Below are 26727 nucleotides of genomic sequence, written 5' to 3'. Positions count from 1 at the left end.
GCCTTTTTTCTTACGGCAGGAAACCTTTTCTGTTTGGGGTCGACAACCTTTCTGGTGGGCATCCAACAGCAGATTCGGTCTATTTTTGATGCCAAGCGTATGGAGGCAGCAGTTATGTACGCTGTTTCCGTCATCTTGACACTTGTTTCTGTGCTCCACTGGAAGTCAAGTGTTTTAGCTATTGCCTTTGCCGTTGCTCAGGTGTGCTGTTTGTTGTGGTATGCGCTGAGTTATGTTCCCTTTGCGCGTCGCACCATTGGAATTGTTTGGTCGTATGCGTGGTACATTATGTGGCCTGTATTTTGCGCTGTGTCTCAGGCACTGCGGAGGTGCTGCGGACTCTTGATCTCGAGCGTAAGATAGTTTTCTTTCTTTCCTTGGGATTTCACCCGAAAGGAGCGCCCATCAACCAGCTACGAAGAAGCAAAAGGAGCGGAGTTTATATCCTTATTCGCACGGCGGGTGGAAGGCACCTGTGGGTGCGTATCCGACACCGGCGTTTTTTTTTTTGTCTTTTCCTTTTCTGTTTTTCTTTTTTGGTCGATGCTTGCTGTTTTTGTATTTGAATGATTTTGTTTTTTTTTTTAGTTTTTATTGGGTGTGTTTTCGGGTCGTTCTTGACAGGCGCGGTGAAATGCGTGGTACCCGCATTGTTCGGTGCGCTGCTGGGCTTAGCCTGGCGCTCCCAAGGTGGAGACGGCAGGAAGTTGGGGCCCCAAGCACGCATGCATGGCGCATGTTCTTCACCAGCGACTCGGTTCCGGTGACGGAGGCACGGACGGAAGCCGCGATGCCGGCGACGGGGATGCGCTCTGCGTGGCACGATCTCAGCTTGCATCCTGCCGCGGATCGATCCATCGTTACGTTTGTCTGTGAGATCCCAAAGGGAACTCGGGCGAAAGTGGAGTTGCAGAAGGAGGAACCGCACAACCCCTTTGCACAGGATGTTCACAAAAAGAAGGAGGGGAAACCGCTGCGTTTTTACACGTACGGTGACATTCCGTTCAACTACGGCTTTGCTCCACAAACATGGGAAGATCCGTTGTTGGTGGACGCGGACACAAAATGCACTGGCGACGGAGATCCCATAGACATTGTGGAAGTCTCCAATTCCCCTCTCCCTATGGGCTCGATTTGGGCTGTGCGCGTGCTTGGTGTGTTGGGGCTTATTGACGAGGGTGAGACGGACTGGAAAATCATAGCGGAAACGCTGCGACCTGAGGGCAAAATGTACGAAAGCCTTGAGAAAATTCCCCAAGAACTGAGGGACACGATTGTACAGTGGATGCGTGATTACAAGACAACTGATGGAAAGAAGCGGAATGAGTTGGCGTTTAATGGTGAACTGCGTGGAGCCGAGGAGGCTTTACACGTGATTAGGGCGTGCTCACGCCAGTACGCTACTCTTATCGATGGCAACGCTCAAAACCCCGGCTATTGGCTGCGTTAGTCCCAAGATGCGTGACAATGGTCTGCAATTTTGCATTTCCAATTTTTGATTTGGCGAGGATATGATTGTAAGAAATCTAAAATAAAATGTTGTTTTGTGTTGTTGTTGTGACGCAAATCGGGGTTCTTTCAAGCTTTTTGGTTGCTATATATATATAGTTTATTTCATGTTTTTTTTTGTTGTTTTTTTGCTTTGACGGTAGTGGCGGACGAGAGTTTCTAGCAGGTTGCGTTGGTAGGAAACAGTAGTCATTGTAAAAATAGCACCGACAAATACACACCTCCAGCCACACACACACACACACACACACACACGGACTCACGTTATGGGCAAGTCTAAAGTGATGCCGGGGACGGTGGACACCGCGGAGGCGGACAAGGCCACACCGAAATCTATTATTATTTACAGAGGTGAGGTTGGAAACAACGTTCGTGCTCTCATGCATGATTGGCGTGCCGTCTTTCTTCCTTGGAGCAGCAGGAATCTCCACGGCAAGAACAGTTCTCTTAAAGACTTTCTGGCCATTGCCTCAACATTTAGTGTCTCCCACCTACAGTTATTTACGGCACCTTCGCATGGAACGTCACTACGTATCATGCGGTTTGCGAACGGTCCGACGTTGTACTTCCGTGTCCTTTCCTTTACGTTGCGTCATGAGATTGTCGCGACACAACGCCGTCCCATGTCACTCAACCAAGCCGTCTGGGAGGTGGCTCCTATTGTCGTCCTAAACAACTTTACCCACCCGGATGCACGGCGACGCCCTGAGGTGCCGTTGTTGGAGGCAACTTTTAGGGGCATGTTTCCAACGGTGAACATTCAGTTGGTGAAGAACTCCGACATTCAACGCGTGTGCCTCTTTCACTACGACCATGTGGAACATCTTGTGGAGGTGCGACACTATTTTATCAATGCGAAGGCTGTGGGCGTCAGCAAAACAGTTAAAAAACTTCTTGAGCGCCGTTGCCCAACGAAGCTTGGGACTTTGGAGTCTATCGACGATGTTCTTCACCGTGAAGATGTGTGGTCCGACACGGACGGTGAGGGGGAGGAGGTGCCACTCGCCCAGCCATTTCGTCAGCACCGCGAACAATGCCGCATTAAACTGCACGAGATTGGCCCTCGCCTCACATTGCAGCTTGTGAAGGTGACAAACGGGTTTGCCGGTGGCGAAGTGCTGTTTCATAGGTTTGAGAGCAAGACACCGACAGAGGTGGCAGAGAATGCCGTGAAGGTTCGCGTAAGGCGAAGCGAAAAGGCAAAACGAAAGGCTGAACAGGACGAAAATGTGCGCCGAAAACAGAACATGAAAGAAGAACGCCTGCGAGCAAAGCGGCTGCGACGCGAAGAGACCATGCGACAGCAGGCGGAGAACCCCTTGGAGGTTGTGGATTCCGGTTATGGCGCCGACGCGGAGTAATGCGGGGATGGTTCCCTCTCCTATGCGACAAGAGCGCGACGTGCGAAGAGTAAAGAGGGGAAAGAAAAAAAGCAACGGACAAGAAATTTGAAGGGAAATATTCCTTGGACAAGAGAGAGTGAGAATGGAAGATGCATAAATGACGGTTAAAAAGACATGAATACATGATTTTTACGGTTGAAAGAGCCGCATGAATTTATGGAATTTTATGAGATGTACCATCACATTTTTATTATTTTGAAATCTGTTATTATTATTATTATTTTTAGAGGGTGGATACACAAAGTAATATCTGCGTTATATATAATAGTTACTTAAATATAAATATTTAGTAAACCTATAGGCTTATGTGGCCAACACGGGGTCATATGAAACGGTTATTTAAAAGTGTCGTTCCTTGTATTGTTTGTTTCTTTCAGGATGCTGTATTAGACTGTGTGGTGGCATGGAAAAACATCCATAAGACGCTTTACGTACTCTTTTGCTTCTTCACCGGACGAAGTCATCTTGCCTATCCCCACCCTTTGGTGCAGCTCCGAAAGAAAAAGGCGGAATTGGCGTTGCATCGACGCCGCAGTACAAATCCTACCGTATCCCATGCTTCATCAAGCAGCTGTACAACGCTAGAGAGGTTGGGGTCGTCTTGGGATGATGCTTCACCGAGAGAAAGTAGCGGCAGGGAGGGCAATTCTCTGTTGATGGGGCGAAAAGCCGCGTTATCGATGGCCGAAGGAGATACCGCGGAGAATGAGTGTTGGATTCAACGTCATGTTCGGCGTGGTCACAAGGGTGAACTCTCTGAGTGGGTACTGAAGACACGTGCATTACCGCTTGTCTCGCCGGCGTATCATCTTTGTCACTCCGAAAGTTTGCACCGCCTTGTGAGCAATATTATTGGTCCCATTCAACAACCGACAGTTTCGGCTTTACCAACGAGACACACCGCACCCCAGTGGCCACCACATTCATCGGGCCGCTCCCTTGCACGACACGATGGCCGCGGGGGTGATTTTTCCATCACCACAGATGAATACAGTAGCACTACCAGTAGTCAGTGCCACCCGTTGCGTGGTGTTGGCGTTCAGTCCAACTCGACCTCCGGCTCTGTGGATGCTAGAAGTAATAGCAACTTCCGGGCTGTCCCTTCTGTTGTATATCGACGGGAAAGTAGCAAACAGGTGCAGTTTGATCGCTCAAAGGGGTCAAGAATGCCGCTGCAGCCCATTGCCTCCATCACATCCCATCATGTGCTTTCGTACCAAGCCACACGTCAGAAAGTACTGATAATGGATCTTGACGAGACACTCTGCTTTGTATCTACAAAAAGTACCTCCTCCTGTTGCCCCCCGACTTTTTCGGAGGTCATTCCGACCGCCTCTGGAGCGGAACTCTTTTACGTTTGGGAAAGGCCCCACGTACGTTTATTCATTGGAACTTTGGCGAAGCTGTTTAATCTTGCCCTTTTTACTTCTGCCACTAAGCCGTATGCGGATTCTATTCTTCGTCGACTGGACCCGGAACGCCTCATTAAGCGTCGCTACTACCGTCATCATTGCAGACAGATCCCACGATCTGCGTGTGGAGTGTCGCCCGGAGGGCGTAGCTTGGCTGAAAGTGTGGGATCTTTCACTAAAACGGCTGCGCAGAATGTGACAAGTTTGACGGGACAACCAGAGAGAAGTTGTGGAACAGCCGCCAACGATGTTGTGGCTGGTCGCATGGGTGACACTGTTCCGCCTTTTTGTGTTCACGAGGGCGCCAGAAAATCTGATGGAGGTGAGGGTGTGAGTGGCACGGTACTTGTGAAGGATCTCAGGATCTTAAAGGTACCCCCAGAGTTAATGATTATGGTGGACAACACGGAGGAAAGTGTTTTGGCCAACCGAGAGAATGCCCTTGTTGTACCTCCCTTTTTTCCACCCGCAGTCATGGGTACAAGAGACAATGCTGCAAGCGATGATGTTTTGCTATCTCTCATTCCCTTGTTGGAGGCCCTGCTGGTTGTTCCGGATGTGCGTTCTGTACTGCGACACGGGCGAGTTTATTGGCCGAACGTAAATGAAAAATGAGTTTTGACAGGAATCAATGGACATTTTGTTTTTGTTTGTTTGTAGTTGCTTCTTTTATTAAAATGTTTGGATTTGACTTGTGCGTTGGACTCTTGCGACACCCGTTTGTCGAGTTTGAGCGCGCGGTTACGGGGCGGTGGGGGGTTGTAACTGGTGTTATTGATTTTACTGCTTTTGTTTTTTTGTTTTTCTTTTTTTTGCGTGGCACGTACTTTTTTTTTTTTTTTTTGGGGGGGGGGGTATTTTTTTCGTTGTTGTTGCATTTTTTTTTCGTGTGTTGCGCTCTGTCTTTGCTCCCCTTTGCCTTTTTTGTTTCTGTGGATGATTTGTGCACGACACTCCTCTGGCATGCATCCTTCCAAACGCACCGTAGGTAGAGAAGTGAAGGGAAAAGAGCGGGGTTGGCTGCACGTGTGCTTGGTAGAGGCGAGGGAACTATGCTTTTTAGGCTTGGCCGGCACGTCGTGTCAAGAGTTGCGCTCGTGGCGCTTGTCCCCGGCGGCAGTGTCCGCCTGCTAAGCAATTCCGCCCTGCAACTGGCACCCAAACGACGGACGAAGACATCAGAACCCGGAAAGGCAGCAGCATTGGGAGCTTCTGCATTACCAACACAGAAGAATGACCCGCCGCCACGACGCCGGCAGCGAAAACCCAAAGGGGACGGTCATGACACTGAGGTTTTGAATCCGCGAGGTTCACTGGCCTCCTTGCCACGTGCAAAGAAGACGAAGGGCGTGCAATCTGTGGCAAAGGAAATAAGAGGGCCCACTCCCACTACAAGCGATGAGACGAGTGAGTCTGCAAAGCCGAGCTTCACAGTTGATGTTCTCCGCGTAGTGGAGGAATGGGGTGCGGCGTGCGCAAACGTGCAACCGGAGGATGTGGAGAGCGGGGAGACCCAAGTCGAAAATAAAAATGCCGCGTCTCACGTGGCGGTTGCGGCTGGCACAAAAGGAAAGCCTCAACTTGGGGCCACTGCCCTCGCTGCGCTTCTCGTCCGTGCCGTGAAGCTACCAGAGGAATATCCAACACTTCACGGCGTGCTGCAAGTTTACCAACAGACGCCACCCTCCCGAAGTGGCGTTGTTGTTCTTCACGCAATTGAACTTGTGCGTAACGTGGATCATCTCTCAACTCTTGTTGCTTTTTTGCGTGTGTATCGCACGAGTGCCTTTAGCAGCACTCCGGTATACGAGGCAGTGATGGAGGAGCTTGTGCGAGCGACGACGATGTGGTGGCATCAAGATCAGAATAGCACCGAGAGAGGAGAGAGAGATGAGATTGTAATGCGGACTACACTGATGTGGATTTTATTGGAGTTTCGAAGGAATTATTTTGAGATCAATGCCACTTCCACGAGGATGGCCGATGCGTCCAAAGGAAATAAGAAGAAAGTGGGAGATAAAAGAGGTGCCTCTATTGAACACAGCAAATGGTTAGAAGAGACCACCCAAAGATTACTTGCAGACGTTGCCGTACCCGCTGCCGATCACATTGCCCAGGAGGCAGGCGATCGTAAACTACAGACACTAACAGAGGGTGTGGTGAATATGGCCCTTGTCCTTCTCACTTCTGCCATGGCAACCGAATTACAAATGTACTCTTCGCACAAAGAAACATGGGAAAGGGGCACCTCTCAAGTGCAGACGGCCATAGACGTATATCTGAGTCACAATTCATCTGAGGATTTTCTAAATGCCAGTATGAAGCATCTCCGAGCGCACGGGTTCGACCTGTTGGACGCACTGAGGCTTTTAGCAATGCTTGACACGGCTCTTTCCCCTCTTTTGCGGGAACGCCTGAAACGCACCGCGTCTGAATGCTTTTTAAAATTGTGTGGTGCTGTGGGTGCACGACCAACCCTATTTACAGAGGTCTTGTGCACTCCGGGAATGGCACAGCGTGTACGGGCATTAACTTCAAAAGACATTGGCGATTACGTTAAGGCAGCTGTTTTTACGGGTGCGGCACTCTTTTGCGAGCGTGCAGATGACGCTGCGGTCAACCAGATAGCGCAACAAATGGAGGCGGTGAAGAGGGTATCCGCTAAGAAAGAAGGTGATCTTTGCGTTGATGCCGACGAAAAGGAAGAGGATGACGCGGAGGTGACTTCTCCTCGATCGAGACGCGCAACCATCGCGTATGGACTTTTTTCTGCGGGGTTTGATCCTGAGGCGGTGCTTAGCAGTGGGCTATGCGTTGGACACAGCGCGATGGAGGTGCTTGAGCTGTTACAAGCCGCTGCCCTCTTCTCACGGTCATTTGCCCTTTCCCCATTGCCTGCGCGGCTCTCCATGTTGCTTACTACGGAGGTCGCAGCGCTTATCGAAGCGCGTATTAGAGCAGAGAACCGCGCAGGTGTGACACCAACAGATTGCATTGAGGGGCCGAGGCCGCTTGCTGAGTTGTTGGAAAATTTTTCGCCTGCAGAGAAAAACACGAGCGGGAAAAAGGATGGTCTTGTGCCCCTTGAAGTTATTTTTCATTTGGCCTTTGGGACTGCCGTGGAGCTTCTTGTGCGGGGAGAAGAGAAGAAGCTCAGCTCACAGCTTGTGCGGCTGCTCACGCTACTGGAGTGGGAAGGATCGTATAAGTACCTTGTTGATGGGCTCTCACTGTTGATTGACGGATTTGTTGAGCGCTTCCGCACCGCTGGGCGGTGTCAACATGATCGGCACCAGCAAAAATCGAGCATGACGACATCTACTGAGGTCGAACAATCCTTGTCGGAAGTGACAGCTTTTTTTGTTCCACGTGTTGTGGAGGCTGTGCAAAGACGATTGGCGAAAACAAAACGTACCAGCGTTATGAGTGACGCGGAGGAACAGGAAGCGGCGCAACTGCTACAGCTGGTTTTACACTTCACCGTGTATGTGGCCGCATGCGGTATGAATGCGACGACGGCTAAACAGCTCGTTGGATTACATACCATGGTTGTAAAGGGACTAACATCCGGCGGCTCTGACACCCATCTTGCCTCGCTATCAGAGACGGTCATACGAATGAATATCCTTGTTTCATATTTGACAGCCAAACAGCGAGAGTTTGGTGTTGCGCGTCATCCCGAATCGCCTGGATTGCGACATTGTAGTATTTTTCTCAATGACGTTGTTGCCGTCCACTTGAAGCCGATTGCCGCCGTTGTTCGTCGCGGTGGGACTATTGTGGTGGCCCAAGAGCGTTATCAGGTGCTTTCACTTGTGAGTCTCCTTTTCCGACTTGTTTCCGAGTACACTGTGGAGGCGGAACCAGCCGAGTTAAGGGCATTCCGCACAGACGTATTGGACCCCACACTGACGCGCGTACTGCAAGAACAAAATAACGGGGATGTTCAGTGCAATGAAACCCTTGATCTTGACGCACTGAGCGAAATCACAGTGGTGATGTGCGTACCACACACCATTCATCACCTTTCTAGCCAACTGTTGGATCAACTCGCTGCTGCTGTGGTGGTGGCGGCACCGAAGCAGCTTCAGTTGGCCCGTACAGAGGATCAAAGGCGGTACTCTAGTAAGACGGCGACGCGTTTGCTCGTCTCTGCTGCAGCTGTGTGTCAACTCCGACAGGACAAACTGACGGCGCGGTATCTCTCTTTGGTGCAGGCATTGGGACCGTTGTTGCTTCCAGCCGAGGTGTCAGCCGTATTGTGCTCTTTTGTTACGTTTAATGTGCCATCCGATAGCGATGCCGTTGTTGAACTACGAAATCGCCTCACGGAAGAGGCAGTATCAACAAATTCATCGTTGTCTGTACCAGAGACAATTTCATCTTTGCAGGTTCTTTGTGAATTGGAGGACACAACTCGGTTGGCCCATGCAGCAATCCTGCGACGCATTATTTATTCCGGACATCGTTTAACACCGGGAGAAGTTGGCATTCTTGTACGCATTACTACAAGGCTGCAACAACTAAACGGCACTCTTCCTGAAGATGACTTGAAGTTTCTTCAAGATCTTCCATTCTCTCTTGCGGAAGAAGTGTTACGAGTTCGTCAGCACTGCTCAGCTTCGGATCTTCCTCTCGTATTGCAGGGGTATTCACAGCTGGAGGAGGATCGTTACGGTGAACTAAACGACCGTGTCATGAAAGCGTACATTCTTAGGACCATTCAGGTCCGCCCCCTTTTGGGCCCCAAGGAGGTTGTTGAATGTCTAGAGAGTTATGCGGCAGCACGAGTGAGTCATCAATATTTATTTGGCGTGCTCCTTGCACGTGTGGCGGACGTCAAGTTAAAATTTTCATTGCCCCTTGCGGTGCGTCTTGTTCGGTGTGGAGTGAACGCCTCATGGGATAAAAACATTCAGACGGCATGTATTACAGCCGCGCAGCCGGTATTTATTGGGCTTGTGCGTCACTTGCTGCAAAATGATCCCGCCTCGCTTCCTTCTGTTTCAAGCAACGCCGTGGTTGTACTCCAATGCCTTACCGAAGCTTTTCCAAACGACCCCACCAGTGATCTTTTGCTGCAGAACATGGCGTCGCACCACACCGCCCTGTCGCTGTCGACGATGATGGCGGTGCTTGAACTGATTGCAAGGAGGAGTTCAACCGAATACAACATTTTGAGATGCATGACAGAACATGCTGCGTCCGTGCTTTTTCCACAGACTTCTCCCAGTGCATTTGCAGAACTGACACGTTTATTTGTTCGTTGCGGCGTGCGCTCCCGCGTCTTGTTTACGGCTTTATCGCGGCGATTCAAGGAAATTAGCAACAAATGTGATGGCAATGTGTTGGCAACTCTCGCGGAGGCCTTTGCTGTTGCCCATGTTGACCTGGAAGAAGGTATCATTACAACGTTTCTTGAACGCATAGTTGCTCTTTCAGAAGGAAAGCAACTTCTTTTACAGTTAAATCACTGCATCAGTATCCTTAAGCTGTTTTCTCACATAGACGCAGAGAAGGTTGAGCAGGCCACCAATCTTCTTTTAGAGTGTGCCAGAAAATCTCTGGATACGAAGGAAATGGTTCACGATGGTGTGAAGATACAACAGGCTCAAGACATTAATATTCTTTTATCTGCTTCTCTTCGGACAGCCCCCTTGCGGCATCGCGCTCTTGCAAAGCAATGCGCCGACGCACTGCTGGGAATTGTGGGGGCAGAAGGTGTTGGGGAGGAAAAGAACTGCGGTGCTTGGCAGACTGACCTCATGCTCATTGTCCAGCTGGCCAGCAACATAGTGCGATTGGGGCTAAGAAATCACCCTGTAGTTCCTTACCTGTTTGATGCCTTGTACGAAAAACGAAGTGCACTCATGCGGCGCCGGCTGCTGCTACAAATAACCGCCGAGACCATCCAGATAGCAGGGGAACACACACATAAACAACTTTACGCCCTTCTTGTGCAGGGTAAACTTGTAGCCTGAGACTCTCGGATGCAAAAAGGTGTGGTTGCCGCGTCGTTTAACCCTTGCGTCCTTTTGGCTCACTCGTTTTCATTTTATTATATATATTTTGGCGCCGTGAGAAAACGATACTGTGGGTAAAAGTGCTGCTCATCATTTAAATAAAGAAGGGCAAGGGGCCTTTTACGAAAATGAGCATATTTTTTATTAGAGTAAGCTTTTTTTTTCTTCTGCGCAATTCGCTTCTGCTGGCACTGCTTCTTTTCCCTTTTTTTTGACAAGGTTAATTTGGCACGCGCGTTGAGCACCCAAATCTTGTGTGTGTGTGTGTGTGTGTGTGTGTGTGTGCTTTTGTGTGTCTTTTTAGTGGCCATCCCTTTCGTGTGCTGCGCGCCCTTGCTGCGATTTGGACGAGAAAATTGCCACCCTTCCGTTGGATCTTGTAGCTGCGAGGGCGAGGGCCTGGTGCGCAAACCTTGGCGAGCGTTGCGCAGAAACCCGCAATGGGCCGAGAACAACCGGCAGACTTCGAAACAGCATTCGCAGATTTGCTGCTTGCGGGGCTTCGTCGGCAGGGAGAGGCGCATGGCGACGAGCGCGTCCGCTCCATCATGCGACGGGTGCTGGTCGAGCGCGGTGGCGACGGGAGGGAGGAAGTTGGGACGGTGGCCTCGGCAATTTTTTCTTTGGCTGGAGCGGGTCTCGGCGACAAGGGGGCGATTGCAGTGGCGGAGGCCCTGCTGAAGCTCGGCTCGCCGCAGATGGTGAAGTCCCACGGTGTGCGTCGCTGGACGGTTTTGCTCAATGACAATGGCCTGACGGACCGGTTCTCGGCGCATGTATCGCTGCTGGTTTCTCGCTGCGCGCCTCCCGTGGTGCTGCTTGATGCGAGGGGCAATGCGATGACGCCGGCGGCCATTCAGCGCATAGAGGAGGCCCGCGAGCTGTCCTCCGCCCCCTGCGCTCTTCGGCTGCCTCCGACTGCGGGGACGGCTGGGGTGGCTGCCGCGGCGTCGCTCAGGGAAAGCGCCTCTTCTGCCTCCACGGCGGGCGGGTGGCGCCGCGGTTTGGATGCGGAGGCGCTGCGGAAGCGTCGTTCCGCGCTGTTTGCGAGCGGGGCTGCTTCCTCCACCGCGGTGGGGAGCGAGCTGGGCGGGCGGGGTCGTCCGCGGAGCCGCCAAAGCACGGGCGAGGCCCCGCATGACGTGGCAACGGTCGAAGTCGCTGCGCGGGCGCCGAACTCGGCGAGTGGCCCCGCACCTGAGGAACGGAGCCGCCGAATGGAGGTGAGTGGTCGGCGGCATTCGGCTGGCGCGGGGAAGGGCGAGAAGAGGGAGGAAGAGGCTCCTCCTCGCGGGGGCGATTGCGGAGAGCCCCTCGACGTGACGGCGAACCTCAGCCCTCTCTTGACGGTTGTGCTGGATCTTTCGAATGCGGTGCCCACGGGTCGTTTGCAGGCGCTTTACGGCACCGACGATATCTGGAGCGTTGTGGCGTCGTCTGGCGAGGCGGTGTCGTGCGCGTTTCCGCCCAAGCAGACGCCATTTCTTCGGGCAGGGGTTAAATCAACGGCTTCTTTTCACTCTTTGACAGTTCTTTGCATTCGCAAAAACTGTCTGGAGTCATTAAAAGTTTTACCACCGTCGCTTTTGCGTCTGGATGTGAGTGAGAATGAGTTACGAGAGCTTACGGGTGTGGGGCAGTGCAGAATGCTTACACTTCTGAATGCACGTAGAAACCGCTTACAGTCTATTCGTGGGTTGGAGCGAAACCTCGCTTTATCTCATCTTTTTCTTGCCTACAACGAAATCGCCTTTGTTGAGGGCATTGCACATTTGCTTCTGCTGGAGACGCTTGACTTGGCGCATAATAGACTTAAAACGCAGGTTTCCATCCGCCCTCTATCACTGGCAAGAGGACTGCGACACTTGCTGCTGCGTGGCAACCCAGTGGTGAAATGTATAAAAAGTAGTTATCGTCCTGTGTTGCGTAATCTCTGCCCGTCGCTGCTTTCTATTGATGGTGAGCGCCTTACTTTTTCACGATTTGCGGCAAAGGCACAACAAGAGTGCAGCGCTATTCGTATACCATATGCTCACGGGGATAGTATCGGTGGTATAAACGTTTCTTTGATCTCTGCAGAGGATGGGAAAGCGACGAACGTAACACAGTGTGCCAATTACATGCATCTGCTGACGCGTGGTACTGCAGTCGGAGCGGGATCTGGATACAGTGACGCTGCACGGGCTGTGCGCACGGCAAAGGCGTTGCAAGCACGAGGAGCAGCAAATGACAAAAAGGGGAAAAAACAGCGGCGTCCGGCATACCTCGCGGATGGGGAGCCTCTTCGAAAGGAGCTGCTAAAGCGTCTTGCCCAAGAGTCAAGGAAGTACCTGGAATCGATGCTTGAGGAGCGACTTTCCAACATACAGGTTTCGCATGTTTATGACAACTTACCTGGTAGTGGTGAATCCAGGGATGGGAACAATGAATCTGAAGGGCTCTCTAACGACACGTCTGCACAACGTGAGAGCTCTGGAAAGGGGAGCGGGCCCCACCTTTTTATTGGTGACCGCAATCAGAAGGCCCCTGAATTTACCCAAGGGCTTTTCCCCGTGGAAGTTGCTAGTGAAAAAAACATCGAGAAGCATCGAACAATTCCACTCGAAAAAAAGATGCCAGCAGTGCACCGCGATGCGACGCTGGATCATGAACAGTGGCTGCGTCTCCGTGAGTGTCGGATCCGCCGCAGTGCACCATTTGGAGATACACCTCAACGTATATCGCCGAGTCCAAAGACTCCGGATATTTCTTACACTAAATCTGAGGAAAAAGAAGTGTATATCTCACCTATTCGTAAGAATCACGATGAATGCCAGGCTGCTTCAATAAATGTCACGGAAATCCTACCTGATATGGAAATGCTGGATTCTCGTTTTCTTGCCGACGGGAAGGTTTCCGGGGAGCCAAAGGGTAGGCCTCGTTTGGTGAAAAGTGATTTGGGGCGACCTATGCTTTTGTCTCCATCTGCTGAGTGCTCACCTGTTAAGGCGCATAGGGTGTACTCGTCTCTTCAGTCGCAGAAAGACAACAAACCTATTTTATCATCTTCCCCGACTCCATTACATGGCGTAAAAGCAGCGAATGAGCCTGTTATTTTTTCTCCTCCACCACCTTTGTTTTCACCATGCTCTCTCCATTCCAATGCAAGGAGTTGCGCCGTGAAGAAATGGGTAAATCAACTCCGTGAAGACGCAGAGGCTGTTCAGGAAGCTCTAGAAACCCTTGTTTCTATTCTAGACTCGCGGTGGTGGAGTAAGGCCGCAATTACTGGTAAGCCTTCTTTTATTCCTCCTGAGGTGTTAGAAGAGCGAAAGCGCTGTGTCGATATTCTTACCGAAAGCGGAATGCTCTTGGATACCGAGATTCCTCTTGACGTTGTAGAGTATTATAATTTCACCCCCGACGAGTTGAGGCACACTGGTGAGGAGGATTATGGTGAGGAAGATGATTGCGCTGCAAATCCACTTTCTGTGGTAACTGCGTGTGAATCCTGTCGAGAAAAACGTGAAATTTTACACTGTATTCGTGTTATTGGAGACGGAAAGACATGTTTGCGATACCTGGTGCTACTTATAGAGGAAATGAAGGAGGAAGAGCTGCAGCAGTATGTGAACGAACTTCAGTTGCTCACAACGTGTGAGTAGCCTGGGCGATTGGGGAACCTGGGAGAAGGGAAAAGAAAGGGATCGAGACGATAATTTTAAAAGGCGAAGGAAAAGTGAAACCATGCAAAATGAAATATCTATTTTTATATAGAACAGAGATACCCAGTGTATAGATAATATATATATATATATATATATATGGATAGAGGGTTTTTTTTTTCTCTTTCTCTTTCTCTCTTTTTCGATTGAGCTCCATGATGGTCACTGTAGTTTTGAGTGGGGAATAATGGAGAACAGGGCATGTAGAGACCCTTTTACTAGACTTATTCCGTGAGGCGCGGTTTCTGGTGGGTGCCTCCTTTTGTTGTTGGGTTTTTACTGACATGTATATATATATATTGAACCGCCTTGCCTTGTAGTTGTGTTCTGCCTTTGTTTTTTTTAAGTCTTTTTTTTTTTCTATCTTCTTCCATTTCCTTGAATTCCTTCGCGTTACCTTTTGTTCTCGCTGCGGGCTGTGCGGCACAACATTATTTTATTGTTCCGAGGGTGTTTTTTTTTTGTGTGTGTGTTTGGTTGAGTAACCAGCGAGTCAGTGTGCTGGGGGAGGGGGGAATTTCTACTGGGTTGCGTTTGTCGTTGCACCCGTCACATTCATCTGACACCCGCGCCGGTGACGCAAAAAGCGACAACGCGCATTAAGAGACAATGAAGATTACCGATTTTTCAGCCAAACTGCAAGGCCCTCCGGAGACGGAAACGTTGCTAAACTGCTTGGTAGGTGTTCTTCTCGGTGTCACACGAAGAAAAGCAACTGAAGGGCCGACACGAAAAGGCATTTCTACCTCGCTGGATGGAAACAGTGAGGCGGGAGTTATTTCGTCTCTTCGTAGCGTGAATCCCTCTTCGGAAGATGACTCTTTTGCTCAAGACGTCTATCTTAATGACTTATGTTTTTATTTATCATCGGGGACATCTTCGAGAGAGACGGGCGAAACTCCTGGAGCGTCTCCGCCGATTCCGTTGCCCTTGCCTAAAATTGGATCCTTTAAGAAGGCTCGGACACTTTTCACGCGTCTTGCTAAGTCTCATTACTGGCGTCGCAGGTTTTTGATCCCATTACTGCGCCGTTGGTGGCGGGAAGAGGGTCATTCTGTTTTTGGTTTTCTTCTCCTTCAAAGTATCACCGACGCGGTTGCGAGGGAGTTGGTGTGCATCCAATCGGATAGTGGGGAAGCAGTCATGGGGAATGAAGGACAAGAGACGTGTCATGATGATGGGATGGGAAATAACAAAAAGCTTCTTTGTCCAGGAGCCATGCAGGATCTAGAGGAGTTGCTGAAGTCTACAGGATCCTTTAGGGGGTTGTGTATTGGCGTTGACGCCATCATTCGAAATAATTTGAGTAATCTGCTGCGGTGTGTGAGAAAACTCCTTGCGGGAGGCGCCTGCAAGGATGAAAAGGATGCACTCACTGGGAGCGCTCGAGCTGAAATGGAGTGCCTAGTAAACGGTTCAACGAAATCTGTATTAAAGGATTTGTTTGCTTTTTTTTTCGGGACAATGAATGATGTGGAAAAGGCATTTCGTGAATCTGTTTGGACATTTTTAATGGCTCTTCTTTCAGCTTACACGGGTGCTCTTATTCTGCTTAAGAGGGATACCAATTCCGATACCCAGGACAATCTTTTCTTCTTGGAGGCTCAACGTATGTTTATTGGAAAAATGCAAGAACACTTGCGGGGATATCTCACGGTTCGTCTCTCGTCCGACAGCGTGGCCATGGGTAACTCCCCCGTGACGGTGCATAATGTTGTGTGTCGACAGTCCTTTTTCTGGAGGGCTTCAATGGAAGTGGAAATTGCAATGGAGTCGTTGCCACCTGCTTTCATATCAAATTCGTTAGTAGTGTCTTGGGCGCGTAAATTGGTAGCTGCTGCATGGGGAAATGCGTTTTGTCTCGTACAGTCACTTGTGCGTGCACAGGAGGCTACTGAAGAGGTGCCGGGCACGGTGGAAACCACGGATTCCATTATTTCTGCTATACGCCGACGGCACCGTGAGCTGTCGGAGGAGCATTTGGAACGGCTGGTGTCGGCAGAGTTGAGATTCTTTTCCGGTACAAAGCGTCCGCGCATGCTTGAAACGGACGCTGTTGGTGACAAAACAAAGGGAGGATCAAGAACAGTGCCCACGGCAGAGGAGACACCGTCATTCGGGTTTTCATCATATGCCACTGAATATTTTCTAAGAACATATAATCCAAGTTGCTTTGCCGTTCTGTCGTTGGTAGAACAGGACACCCTTGTTCTTTTGTTGCGTCAACTGTATGCTGTTATTGTCAACAAGGAACGTGAGGCGATACGGCGTTCTTTGCTGACTGTTATTGTGTCCGATGGCAGTAACGTGACTGATACTCAGAGGTCGCTGCTGCAGTGGCATTTACATCATGTTCACACTCAAGTTGTGCAGGCCCTTGGGGAAGATGCCTTACTGCTGATGTGTTTGTTGCATGCTGTATTTATCTTTCTTGAACGTATTGGGAAGACAAATCTGAATGTGTGCGATGTTCTAAGCGACACACTTCTACCTATTCTGGCAATGTTGTGTTCAGAACGACACGGCGGCTTTGCTGAACATGATGATGAGGAACAATACTACGAGATCCAGCAGTGTATTATGATGCTCCTTGCATCAGGTTTTCTTGTGCTACCTTGGTGCCTTCGTGGGATTCGAATTCGACAGGTTCTATACAATTATATTTGGGCGAATTTACGGGATTCTTTTTCAGCCGAAGAGGCTCTCACGGAGGTGAGTCATATTTTTGTGCAATATGCCGATGTTCTTAAGCCAGCAGAGGATGCAGCGGCAGCTCTGTGTGGAGATCTTTCAGACGATCCTTTTTTGCGGATGCTGGCGTCTGAAGGCGAGGCGGCAACGACCACAATGGAGGTGATGGATGATTTATTGCGTTTAGAGACGCCTGTGCAATTTCCTGCACCCTGTGGCGCGTTGTTGCTCATCTCCATTTTTCGCACTTTGTCGCTTAACTTTTCGCGACTTTCTGCAGAGTGGGAGCAACAGAAACAGCATGTGCGGGAAGGTGCAATGGATTATTTAGGGCGGGAGGCTACATTCTGTACGATAAGGGATATTGGTATCTTTTGAGTTCTTATCCAGTTGGCACATCGTATGGTACTAGGCTTTCAGTTGCAACCAGTTGGCTTACTGCGATTATGGCTATCATTTTTGACTCATCTCTTTACCCATTTCGTACCTCATTTGACTGAAGATGATGAAATTGTGCTGATGACATTACACACAAAGGATGGATCCAGGTCTCGTGCAGAGGAAGAACCACCACGACGCGCATATAAACGCTCGCCGAATGAAACCTCTCAGGGCGAGCCACGTGCCATTTTGGGCGAACTTCTTGCGGACCTTGCATTGATGCCCCTTGTGGACGGTGAGGCGGTTATGCAGTGTCCTGTGGCAGTTCCACACCGTCCTGGTAGCGCACAGTGGATACAGAAGCAAAGTGAGCGGTCACAGGATGTCCTCATACTGCAACGCGTGCTGCCTGTTCTTGTGCTGGAGGAATTGTGTTTTGCGCTGAGAATCCCCATCGAGGATTTGGACGAGAGGGAGGCGGATCCGGCGTTTGTACGCCAAGTGGGAAAGACGGTGGAGCAGTCTTTCTTGGGTGTACTTGGCGTGTTTGCATTCTGCCAACGCGTGGAGCTTTTTGTGGTGCCGGGGACTTTTACGGACAAGCGCTTTGCAGAGTTGTTGCAAACTCTCTGGTTGGCGGTGGAGGCGGGTTCCATGGTGATGGCGCCCACGTGATGTCTTCATCATCTGTTTTTAACAACAACAATTATTTTTTTTTTTTTGGTGTCGCTGTTTTTTTCCACTTTGTTCCTTACAATGAAGGCATTGCATGGGAATACACGGCAGTTGAGGCGGCACGAAATCCTTGGCACCGCCTGCGCCAAAAATGGAATAAAAAGAGAGGTGTAATGTGGACTCAATGTTCTTTTTTTGCTTTCTAGCGTTTTTGCTCATTTGTTTTTACACCTATTTTTTTTTCTTTTTTCTTTGTTGCCCCCTTTTCCCCTTTTCCATTGGCTCTACTACGAAAATAGTGTTGTGGGGGACCGATGAGGACGGGTAGTGTGCAGCTTGGGCGTCTTTTTTCGCCATCTCTTATCGGGAGAAATCGTTACTGTACTCCGCATCTGCAGCAGGCAAATTATCTCCTGCCTTTTGTTGCGGGGGCCTGTTGTACCGTGGAGGATGCGAGACGGTTGTTTACTCGTTGCTGTGGTTGCTATCATCACCATCTTGCGGAGGGAGCGGACGAGAGTCACGGTGGTGACAACTCCACCGACACGGAGGCCGTGTTGGAGGAAAGTGTGATGTCCTTGCAGCGCCTTGGCTTGATCTCGCTCACACACGAAGAACAGGCAGTCAGGGGAGAGTTGCAAGTTCGAAGGATTTATCGTGAGCCCATTATCACGATCAATTTGCATTCCATCAATGTGACCTCTTTACAGAGAGGTGAGAAGGAGACGGAGGCACTCTTTCAGATGTTGCACGGTGTTATCATTCCTCTGATGTTTTCTCGTCTTGCGTCGTCCTCAGCTACTTCTCCAACAAATTGCAGTCCGCGTTTCGAGGAAGAAGTTTCGGCGCAGTTGTGCTTTTCTTTGCTGCAACAGTCAAGAGGAACCTGCTCAAAAGTGAACGACACGACGTGCCGATTTATGGTGGATTTGGTGAATGAGGCTCTGCTTCTTGGGGTTCGTGAGCGGGTACTGTTCCCATGTGGAGGTGGTCTTTTCCGCTTGCATCGCGACATGACACAGCGGGTTTCACCGTGTTTGTTGACGTTTCAGTGGTGGTGGTGGCGGCGAGTAGATTCATTTTTGCGACATGTTGTAGCAAGCCGTGCGGCAGGCAAGGATGTGGCGTCTGAAGCCATGATTGACGCGGCGCAGGAGCGTGTTCGTTATTGGATTAAAAGGCGAGATGAATATCTCCCACATTTTTTTTTACACGCATCCATGGACGATACCATGGCGTTGGTTGCGGATGCTGTGCGCTGTTGGGGTGTGCCTCAATCTCCTGTGCAAGGGCAAAAGGCACTTCCTCTGCCCAAGTGGAGGCTGCAGTTGTCCGATGAGGCCAAGGCATCACTGGCGTTGGAGACGTTGAATTCCATCAGGTCTTGTCTCGTTCGACGTCCTGCAGGCATCTCTGTAGATGAGCTATCGACACTTATTGCCTGGTCCACAATATCGAGCCTTCTTCAAAAGAAAAGCATCTTGAAGACATTGAATTCGTTCCCTTCTAACTTTATTGTAAGGACGGTCCAAGGGGTGACGGTGGCGCAGCTCCAGCTTTGTTTGGGTGAGACGAATACTATTAACGCCACGGAGGCAAGAACGTGGGTATTGGGCAGAAGAAATGAGTCCTCTGATACCACTGTATCGTTTCTTCAGGAAGTCGATTTTGTCATACGATCCGTGTTGTTTCTGCGGAAGCGGCACCTGCTTGAGAAACGAGTGACATTTGAAGATTTGCGTGCAGTTCTTCTGCCTGAAAAGGACATGGAGGTTACAGACGCTTTTTTAGAAGTTCTGCGCCGTTATGATGTTGTGACCGGCTTTGAGGCAGAGAAGCCTGTCTCGTGGCATTCTCTGCAGCAGGAGAGGGTTTTTCTGTCTTCACGAGAATCCGTCGCGCTGAAGGCGATTGAGGCCTCTAGGAAGAGAAAAGGAAGCAAATATCAGCTCTATGCGGAGGCGATTAGTCCTTTCCTTTTCCGGTGTAGTGAAGAGGCTACCGCAGCCGGAATTTCTGACGCATCTATGCCCATTGCTCTCTTGGAGCGTTGGTTACAGTCCGATCGGCTCTTGTTAAATCGAGCAGATCTTTTTAAAATGCTGCGTGAATGTTCTTTGCCATTTGTCATGGATGAGAAGGCGCAGTCCATTTATCTCGGACGTGGGAAAATGGCAGATTTGTCTCAATGTGCTGTGCCACCGTCTCCAGTAGATCCGATGCCCTCAACGTTGCCTCCACCCCCACCGCCGCTGCCGACGCCCGTAACTCCATTACAGAAATTAACATTTGATTCGCAGCTTTCCCGTGCATTAAAAGGACAGCATCCAGACGCTCTGTTCCGTTTTGCTGAGGCTACAATACATGCGGTGTTTGGGCTTATTTTGCCTCTTGTTTCTGTTCCTTCTGGAATGCGGCTTCAGAACCTTATTCGCCGTGTGCGCTGGGGATCTGTGGCAGCAACGCTTGGCGTCCTCCCATCGTTTTTAGAGGCATTTGATGGCCTTTTTTTTGATGTGTTTGTTGATACCAGCGGGCAGATGGAGGATATGGTGGTGACAGCGTATCGTGGCCATGTAGGGGCTTGGCTTCTTTATGCCCGTCTGATATCACGCCTATTCCCAACTGACGTGAACATCCCGCTACGACTTGTTGCCGAGGGTCTATCGTGGGGTGTGTGGTTTGCCCCCCGGTTTGGTGATCTTCCCACGCTTCTACGGCGTGTGGGACGCTCTTGTCGAGAAGGATATCTTCTGGCAAAGAATGAGTGTACTGTTGTCCCATCCGCGGAGGACGATGCGGCGCTGTGGGAAATTTTAGAAAATGTGAGACGAGAAGAGAAGGATGAGCAAAAACCGCATAAAGTCTTGACGGAGATTCGGCCGTACTTATTAGTCAAGCCGACATGTCTCATTCGATACATGCGTGGGAACAAGAAAACTGACAGCAGTGGCGATGACATGTGGATGCAATATGCAGAAACCGCCATTCGACGTTTTCCGTTGTTTTTTCAGTGGAATACTGGTTTGCAGGGTGCGACACCACTTCTGCGTATTGCGTTGAAATGCGCCCCCGCACCTGATGGACTTGCCGCTTTAGTGGAAGAATACGTTTGTCCCCTTCTGCGACAGCGCCCTCAGGATGGTACCAGCATTGCGGAGTTGGATGATCGACTTGGGTGGTCCCGCGGCAACTTTAATACGCATCCCGCGAGTTCACGTGCTCTTGGCGTTGTTGCCAGTGGAACTTCGCTGTATGGTATTTTGCAACGGTACGTGGAGGCCGTAGATCCGCCGCGGATTCTGCTACAGCGGGGATCAACACGGGCAACGGAGCATGAGAGTGTGATGGTGCGTCCCAATACTTGTATTTATCGAAGCCCAGAGGACATGTTACTGGAGGTAAATGGCCTAGAATACATGACAAATGAGAACGCGACGCTTCGTCCATCGGGGAGACCCGTCTCTCTTTTTGAATTGTTGGCGGAAGAGCAAGAACTACAGGGAGGAGAAAATGTCCCAAGCCTGCCCCGAACAGAACAGTGGCGCGTCTCGTTGCAGTGCAATGGAGAAAAAGCCGCTGAGTGGGAAGTGGAGTTGGCAAATGGCAGAGTTGACGTTCTGGTCTGGTGTGAGTCATGAACACACGACTTTCTTAATTCCCTACGAAGGTTTGTATGTGTGTGTTTGTGTGTGTGCCTGAGGGAGGGAGGGAGAGGAACCATCAGGTGTAATAAAGCTTTTTCCTTCTCGATTGTTGTGCAAATTATACGGTTGATAATATTGTTGCCCTTAATGTCATGTTTTATTTTTTGGTTGGTGTTTGCTGTCTCCGCAGGAAGATAGTGGGCGCAAAAGGAGGAAGGGGAAACGGAGGGCAACAATAGAGAGAGAATTGAGGGGGAGTGGGAGGGAGGATGTCCTCCAAGAGTGGAAATGGCTCCCGGGCGCCAACAACCCGAGCATCCACTTCGATGCCTCTTTACAACACTGCAGTGCACTCTTCTCTGAACCCGCGGCCGGTGATGTTGCGTGTACCTTTGCTCACACCGAGTCGCAATGAGGCGGAGGACGAAAATGCGGATGTTGGTGAAAGCCGCTTGCATGCGGCGGATCCGCAATGTGGCCCTGCCACTGCAATTGACAGGAGTAGTCGTTGTACGAAGGAAGGACGGGGTGCGGATGCTTGTGAAGGGACCGACTTGAACAAAGGCGATGCAAGAATTTCGTTAATTTCACCGCGATCGCTTTGGCCACTTTCAGCAGGAGTGGGCGTGGCAGAAGGCCGTGATCAACGCCGCGTCACAAAATCAACGCCACCGGTTTTTTGTAGGCGCCGTAGTACTCTTGTGCTATGCTCACCACGACCATCCCCGCCGAGCAAGGGCGGCGTGGGTGTGGAGCGTCCTGATGAGAAGGAGCTCATTCCTGCCACCGTGATTACTGATGCTTCAAAAATACGGCTGAGAACAGGTGGTGACAATGATCGTGTGGAGATGAAGGATATCCTCCCTGCTGCCCCTCCCCGCCGCAGGGTAACAAGTCCCCTTCAGCATCTCCTGGTCTACCAAAATGAAGCACAGCGACAGATGCAGGACTCTTCTGTAGGTCATTTATGCGGTGTTCAAGGGAGCTCGACACCCCCATATGGCGTTGCTGCATCTACGCCGTTCTTGGAGGCTGAACTTCAACGACAATCGCCCTTTGTACAAGGAGGCGATGTGCATTCAGCTAGTGATAAATGTCGTATTTCGCCGACTTCTCTTCAGTTTTCCCTGCCTCGCGACGACAAAAGCGATTCTTCCACTGATACTTCCACTTTTGCGGCGCAAATGCCCCTTATTAACACTCGAATAAGCCCTCAGCGGAACTGGATGTCTCCCCTACCCAATAGCAGGGCTGTGTCTTCGCTGGCACTTGGAAATGAGGACTGCTCTACATCAGAAGAAGATAATGGAAACAGCAATAAAAGGGCGACATCACAACCGGTTCCTTGCTTTGGTCCGGTGCCATCCGGCATGATGACTCGAGTTGCCGGTAAGGCAAGGGATAACGCTCGATCGTCTCGGGCCTTGCGCGGTTCCCTTGTTCCTTCCGCAAGACCCTCTGACACGGTGGCGAAGCGTCGAACTCGGTCAGCAATTCCGGCAAAGACCGATATCATGAGGGCATTTCATGTCTTGGAAATACAGAAGAAAACGCTGGTACTGATGGAATGCGAAGATAAGCAGCGTCGTAAAATCATTAATAAATACGTGCACGCCACACGTGGGATACTCGTGAATTATACCTTTCGACGTTTTTTGATTCTCGCACAGGATGAGACAGCGTCATCTTCTCTTTCACGTAGTCGCAAAGTGGCATCCTCTTCTTCAGAGGCGGAAACAACAAGGCGAACAAGCGAGAATGTGGCGAAGAAGGAAGGAAAGAAAGTGACGACTGGTTTAGAGGTGCCTGGTCCACTGCCATATGCTTTGATGCGAGAAGGATCCGGCTCTTCTTCATCAAGGTCATCCAGATGGCGTAGTGCGGCTTCTGGTGCCAATATAAATGCTCGGGAGTACTCAACGCCTTCTTCTACAGGTGGCAGCCCTAACGTGCAACAGTATCGAGGAAAGGGGAAAGAGTTAACTGCGAAGGGGTATATTTCTTCACGTTCCATCTGTGAAAATAATTTTTTTTCATGTGCGGCGCCTACCATTCTTCTAGAAGTTGGTGAAAGTATGAAGAATATCCACCATGCCATGCGCCGTGTTGAGGGGCAAATTCTCCGTCTGCTTTCGGCAGAGATAAGATCTAGACAACGAGTGGTAGAAGTGGAGGGTGAAGCGTTTCATTTCCTTTTAATTTATCATCGTCTTTTTGAGACGGCACTGCAGCCTTCTTTTATTTACTTACAGGAGGCATGCCACTGGCAGAGCATCGTGACGGAGGCAACTAATGCATTTCATCGCCTACAATGTATTCGACATAATTGTGAGCTTCAGCAAAATATTCGGAGTGCTCGTGTTTATGCCCGACATGTGGCAACGGTGGTAGAAGAAGAAACTCGCATCCGCCTCATGCTTATTCAGCAAACAGAGTCCCAGGAATATCATCGTTTGACACAGCAATTTCATTTGGGTTTGGCAGCACTTTTGGAGCTGAACATGTGCAGCCAGCGACGCTTTCTGCAGGAAGTAAGTGAAGAGATGGAAACCACCGCAATCCAGGAGATGCGGGGTCGAGAAGCGTTGTGGACGGAAGAGCTCCGGCAGAGAGGAATTTTGTACCGATGTTTTGAGGTTGAATACGGAAATCATAAATTGTGTCATTTGGATATGCCACTCTTCACGCACAGGAGGAAGGAGGAATTGGCTGTGAATGCGTCGATTGAGTTAAGCTCCATAATGGGTGGGAACGACGAAAACTCGTGTCTCAGCCACGTGGAGGCTTCTTCTGCAACGCCACTAGAGGTCACGATAGCAAATGTAAAAACATCCTCAACCGTGCAATCTGTCAAGTGCGGTGGTGCTCATCTTTTTGCTATTGACACTGGGGAACACGACACTGCCCGAGATGCATTCTGTTTGAGGAGTGGGGAACAGGCTGCACAAGTGGAACGCGAGTTTTTCCAGTGGAGCTCGACATCAAACACTTTACCCACCACGACGAATAATACGACGACAGGCTCTGCCACAGTTGTTGTGGGCGGTGGATCTCATTCTTTACAAAACACTTCAATAGGTGAAAATAGGAAGCCGCAGACAGTATCATCGCCGCAGCCACAGACTGTTTATTGCCCCAGTGCTACTTTGCACTCGGGTACATCTTCTCTTCAGATTAATTCCGCTGCGGAGGAAAAGGGTGATAGGGGTGAAAAAAAAAGTGTCGATGCATGTGTTGACGTTCCCGTTCGAGTGCATGGAGGAGATGTCGATGCGTCCATAGAAGTATTGGATTTCCCTGTTGATTCATCGGAGTTGCAGAAATCAGTGTCATCTAATTCGATTTCTAAGGCGTTGCGCCGTGACGTTGCTGTTTCGGTCAATATGTGTTCACTTGACACCTCACGAAGCGGAATGGAAAGTCATGCGACACCAATGAACAGGCACATCGTTCCGTGCTCCTTGAAATGCTGTAGATCTCGCAATGGAGCACGGTACGATGCCAGTCCGTCCCCTTTACCTCAAAAAGGCAGGGGTCGACAAAGAATGGTGTCGTGCGGAACCCAATTGACCCCACCTACTAGACGCCCTTACAGCGACGATGTTATCTTTGATCGAGCGCCGCATCGGATCTCTGCGAAAATTAGAATTGAAGAAGTAGCGCCTTCGAAAGCAAAGACAGGGTCGATGAATGAATCATTCAATAGAGCTGTGAGCACGCATTGTTCATCATCCGCATCATCCTGTCAACGAGAAGCTGTCGTGCGAGAGAATAGTCGTCAAGGGTATGTAAAGGAAATGGGAGACGGTGATGAAACATTTGAAAAAATTGAGAGCATTGACGACACTTTTCACACTGCAGTAGGGGTGGATGAACACGCAACACATGGGGATGAGGAAGCATTTCTTGTTGAAAATAATTCAACATCCTCTCATAGTCCCAAAACGGTTCACCCGACCGAGAAGGCTGTAGAACTGCAAGAAAGGAGTAAGGGTAATTTTTCTACGGGAACTGCACAGCGTGAGGGTGACACGTTTCCTGAATATTCTCTCTCCACCATGTTAGAGAACACGGCAGCTGCGAGCGTAGATCCTTACGAAACGGATGTTCGAATGGTAAAGGAAAATCCCGCTCTCACGGCTGTGGAAATAACCACTGTTTCCTCTCCATCTTCATGCAGTCACAGCGTGAGCGCAACTACGGGGTTGAATGAATTATCTGATGGGGATGCTAATGGCGATAATTGCATAAATGACGAAGAAGACTGTGGTGGTGAGTCTTATATGTCTCCCATTGTGGTACAAGCCAATGCTTTTCAGGAAACAAGGAGAAACACTGTGGGTGCCTACTACCCTCCGCTTAATTACATGCGTCCCACGATGTCGTGGCGGAGACAACACGAAGGACTTGAATGGCCAACAAGGCTTCGTCCTTCGCAAGGACGTAGCCGTAGCGTGACATCTAATTATAGCCTGCGATCAGGGAATGAACGAAGCTGGAAAGAAAACACTTTAGTTCACTTGATACGTATCCCTTTCGAAGAAGGTCCAGGTGTATGGGGAGATGTCGAGATGCCGCGTAGGCCATTTGGCTATGATGCTTTGGGAAACAAAGCCTACGAGATGACAAATGCCGTTTGTTGCCGAGCACCCGTCACTACCACCATCTCCTCCTCGGTTCGAAGAAGAGATGCGGCTTGTCGATTCATGGCGGAGGGATCTACAAGCCGCAGTCCTTCACGTGCAAGAAGTTCAATTTCGTGCCACGCGAATGGCACCCCAACAGCAGAGAAGGAAAACCAGGAGTTTTTTGAAGATCCCACGACACTGGAGAATCTTTGTGGAATAGTTGGGCGGAAATTTGTCTCACCACAGCATAGAATAACTGCTACGAATGCTGACAGGGTATCTACCACTAGAAGATTGAGGTCGATTACGCCTTCGTATGTTGATGCTTTTTATAAACTTGACCGTGAGGTGGCGGGACGTAAGCGTTTTCTTGCTTCCCTGCGTCATGGTCCGACACTGCGGGAGTCCTCTCGGAGAGCAGCGACAACTCCATGTCGTCAGCATTCCCAACATCCGTATCGACGCAGCGATGGTGGGAACATTAGTGGTCGTGGGTTGACTTTGTCTCCAGGTACTTCCTGCATGAACTTTTCTTGTTCCCCGTGGAGCCCGAAACCGAAACCGAAACCGTGGCGTTGAAAAGTTATATACAGCTATAAGTACATGTATATTTCCAGATGCACACCCAGAGAAGGAGACACACACAGACACACA

General features: G+C 50.1%; 8 protein-coding genes and 1 pseudogene across 8 annotated transcripts, besides 8 other annotated features; all 9 read left to right on the top strand.

The window, feature by feature from the left end:
• Tc00.1047053508181.149 (hypothetical protein, conserved) lies at window positions 1-363 on the top strand (the record flags this gene model as incomplete). Its single annotated transcript, XM_811818.1, has 1 exon — window positions 1-363. A coding segment is annotated over one exon (363 nt), but the record flags the coding sequence as incomplete, so codon positions are not given.
• Window positions 1-26727: part of a sequence feature (heterozygous, Esmeraldo-like haplotype) that runs on past the window's edge.
• Window positions 500-538: a sequence feature (A-rich).
• Tc00.1047053508181.140 (inorganic pyrophosphatase, putative) lies at window positions 635-1450 on the top strand (the record flags this gene model as incomplete). The annotated part of the gene is made up of 1 exon (XM_811815.1): window positions 635-1450. The coding sequence occupies one exon, from the start codon at window positions 635-637 to the stop codon at window positions 1448-1450; it is 816 nt and encodes a 271-aa protein (XP_816908.1).
• Window positions 1738-1764: a microsatellite.
• Tc00.1047053508181.130 (peter pan protein, putative) lies at window positions 1776-2870 on the top strand (the record flags this gene model as incomplete). The annotated part of the gene is made up of 1 exon (XM_811814.1): window positions 1776-2870. The coding sequence occupies one exon, from the start codon at window positions 1776-1778 to the stop codon at window positions 2868-2870; it is 1095 nt and encodes a 364-aa protein (XP_816907.1).
• Window positions 3096-3138: a sequence feature (AT_rich).
• On the top strand, window positions 3218-4939 carry Tc00.1047053508181.124 (hypothetical protein, conserved; the record flags this gene model as incomplete). Its single annotated transcript, XM_811817.1, has 1 exon — window positions 3218-4939. The coding sequence occupies one exon, from the start codon at window positions 3218-3220 to the stop codon at window positions 4937-4939; it is 1722 nt and encodes a 573-aa protein (XP_816910.1).
• Window positions 5112-5168: a sequence feature (A-rich).
• On the top strand, window positions 5377-10305 carry Tc00.1047053508181.120 (hypothetical protein, conserved; the record flags this gene model as incomplete). The annotated part of the gene is made up of 1 exon (XM_811813.1): window positions 5377-10305. The coding sequence occupies one exon, from the start codon at window positions 5377-5379 to the stop codon at window positions 10303-10305; it is 4929 nt and encodes a 1642-aa protein (XP_816906.1).
• Window positions 10601-10643: a microsatellite.
• On the top strand, window positions 10788-13991 carry Tc00.1047053508181.110 (hypothetical protein, conserved; the record flags this gene model as incomplete). Its single annotated transcript, XM_811812.1, has 1 exon — window positions 10788-13991. The coding sequence occupies one exon, from the start codon at window positions 10788-10790 to the stop codon at window positions 13989-13991; it is 3204 nt and encodes a 1067-aa protein (XP_816905.1).
• Window positions 14129-14152: a microsatellite.
• Tc00.1047053508181.90 lies at window positions 14661-17798 on the top strand (annotated as a pseudogene).
• Window positions 18113-21439, top strand: Tc00.1047053508181.80 (hypothetical protein, conserved; the record flags this gene model as incomplete). Its single annotated transcript, XM_811811.1, has 1 exon — window positions 18113-21439. The coding sequence occupies one exon, from the start codon at window positions 18113-18115 to the stop codon at window positions 21437-21439; it is 3327 nt and encodes a 1108-aa protein (XP_816904.1).
• Window positions 21715-26652, top strand: Tc00.1047053508181.70 (hypothetical protein, conserved; the record flags this gene model as incomplete). Its single annotated transcript, XM_811810.1, has 1 exon — window positions 21715-26652. One exon carries the CDS (start codon window positions 21715-21717, stop codon window positions 26650-26652), a length of 4938 nt encoding a protein of 1645 aa, XP_816903.1.
• Window positions 26711-26727: part of a microsatellite that runs on past the window's edge.

This window comes from Trypanosoma cruzi, genomic scaffold (genome assembly GCF_000209065.1).
Source record: "Trypanosoma cruzi strain CL Brener 1047053516711 genomic scaffold, whole genome shotgun sequence".
NCBI classification, from domain to species: domain Eukaryota; phylum Euglenozoa; class Kinetoplastea; order Trypanosomatida; family Trypanosomatidae; genus Trypanosoma; species Trypanosoma cruzi.
Note: the sequence above shows the minus strand (reverse complement) of the source record. Positions and strands in the feature narration are given on the sequence as shown.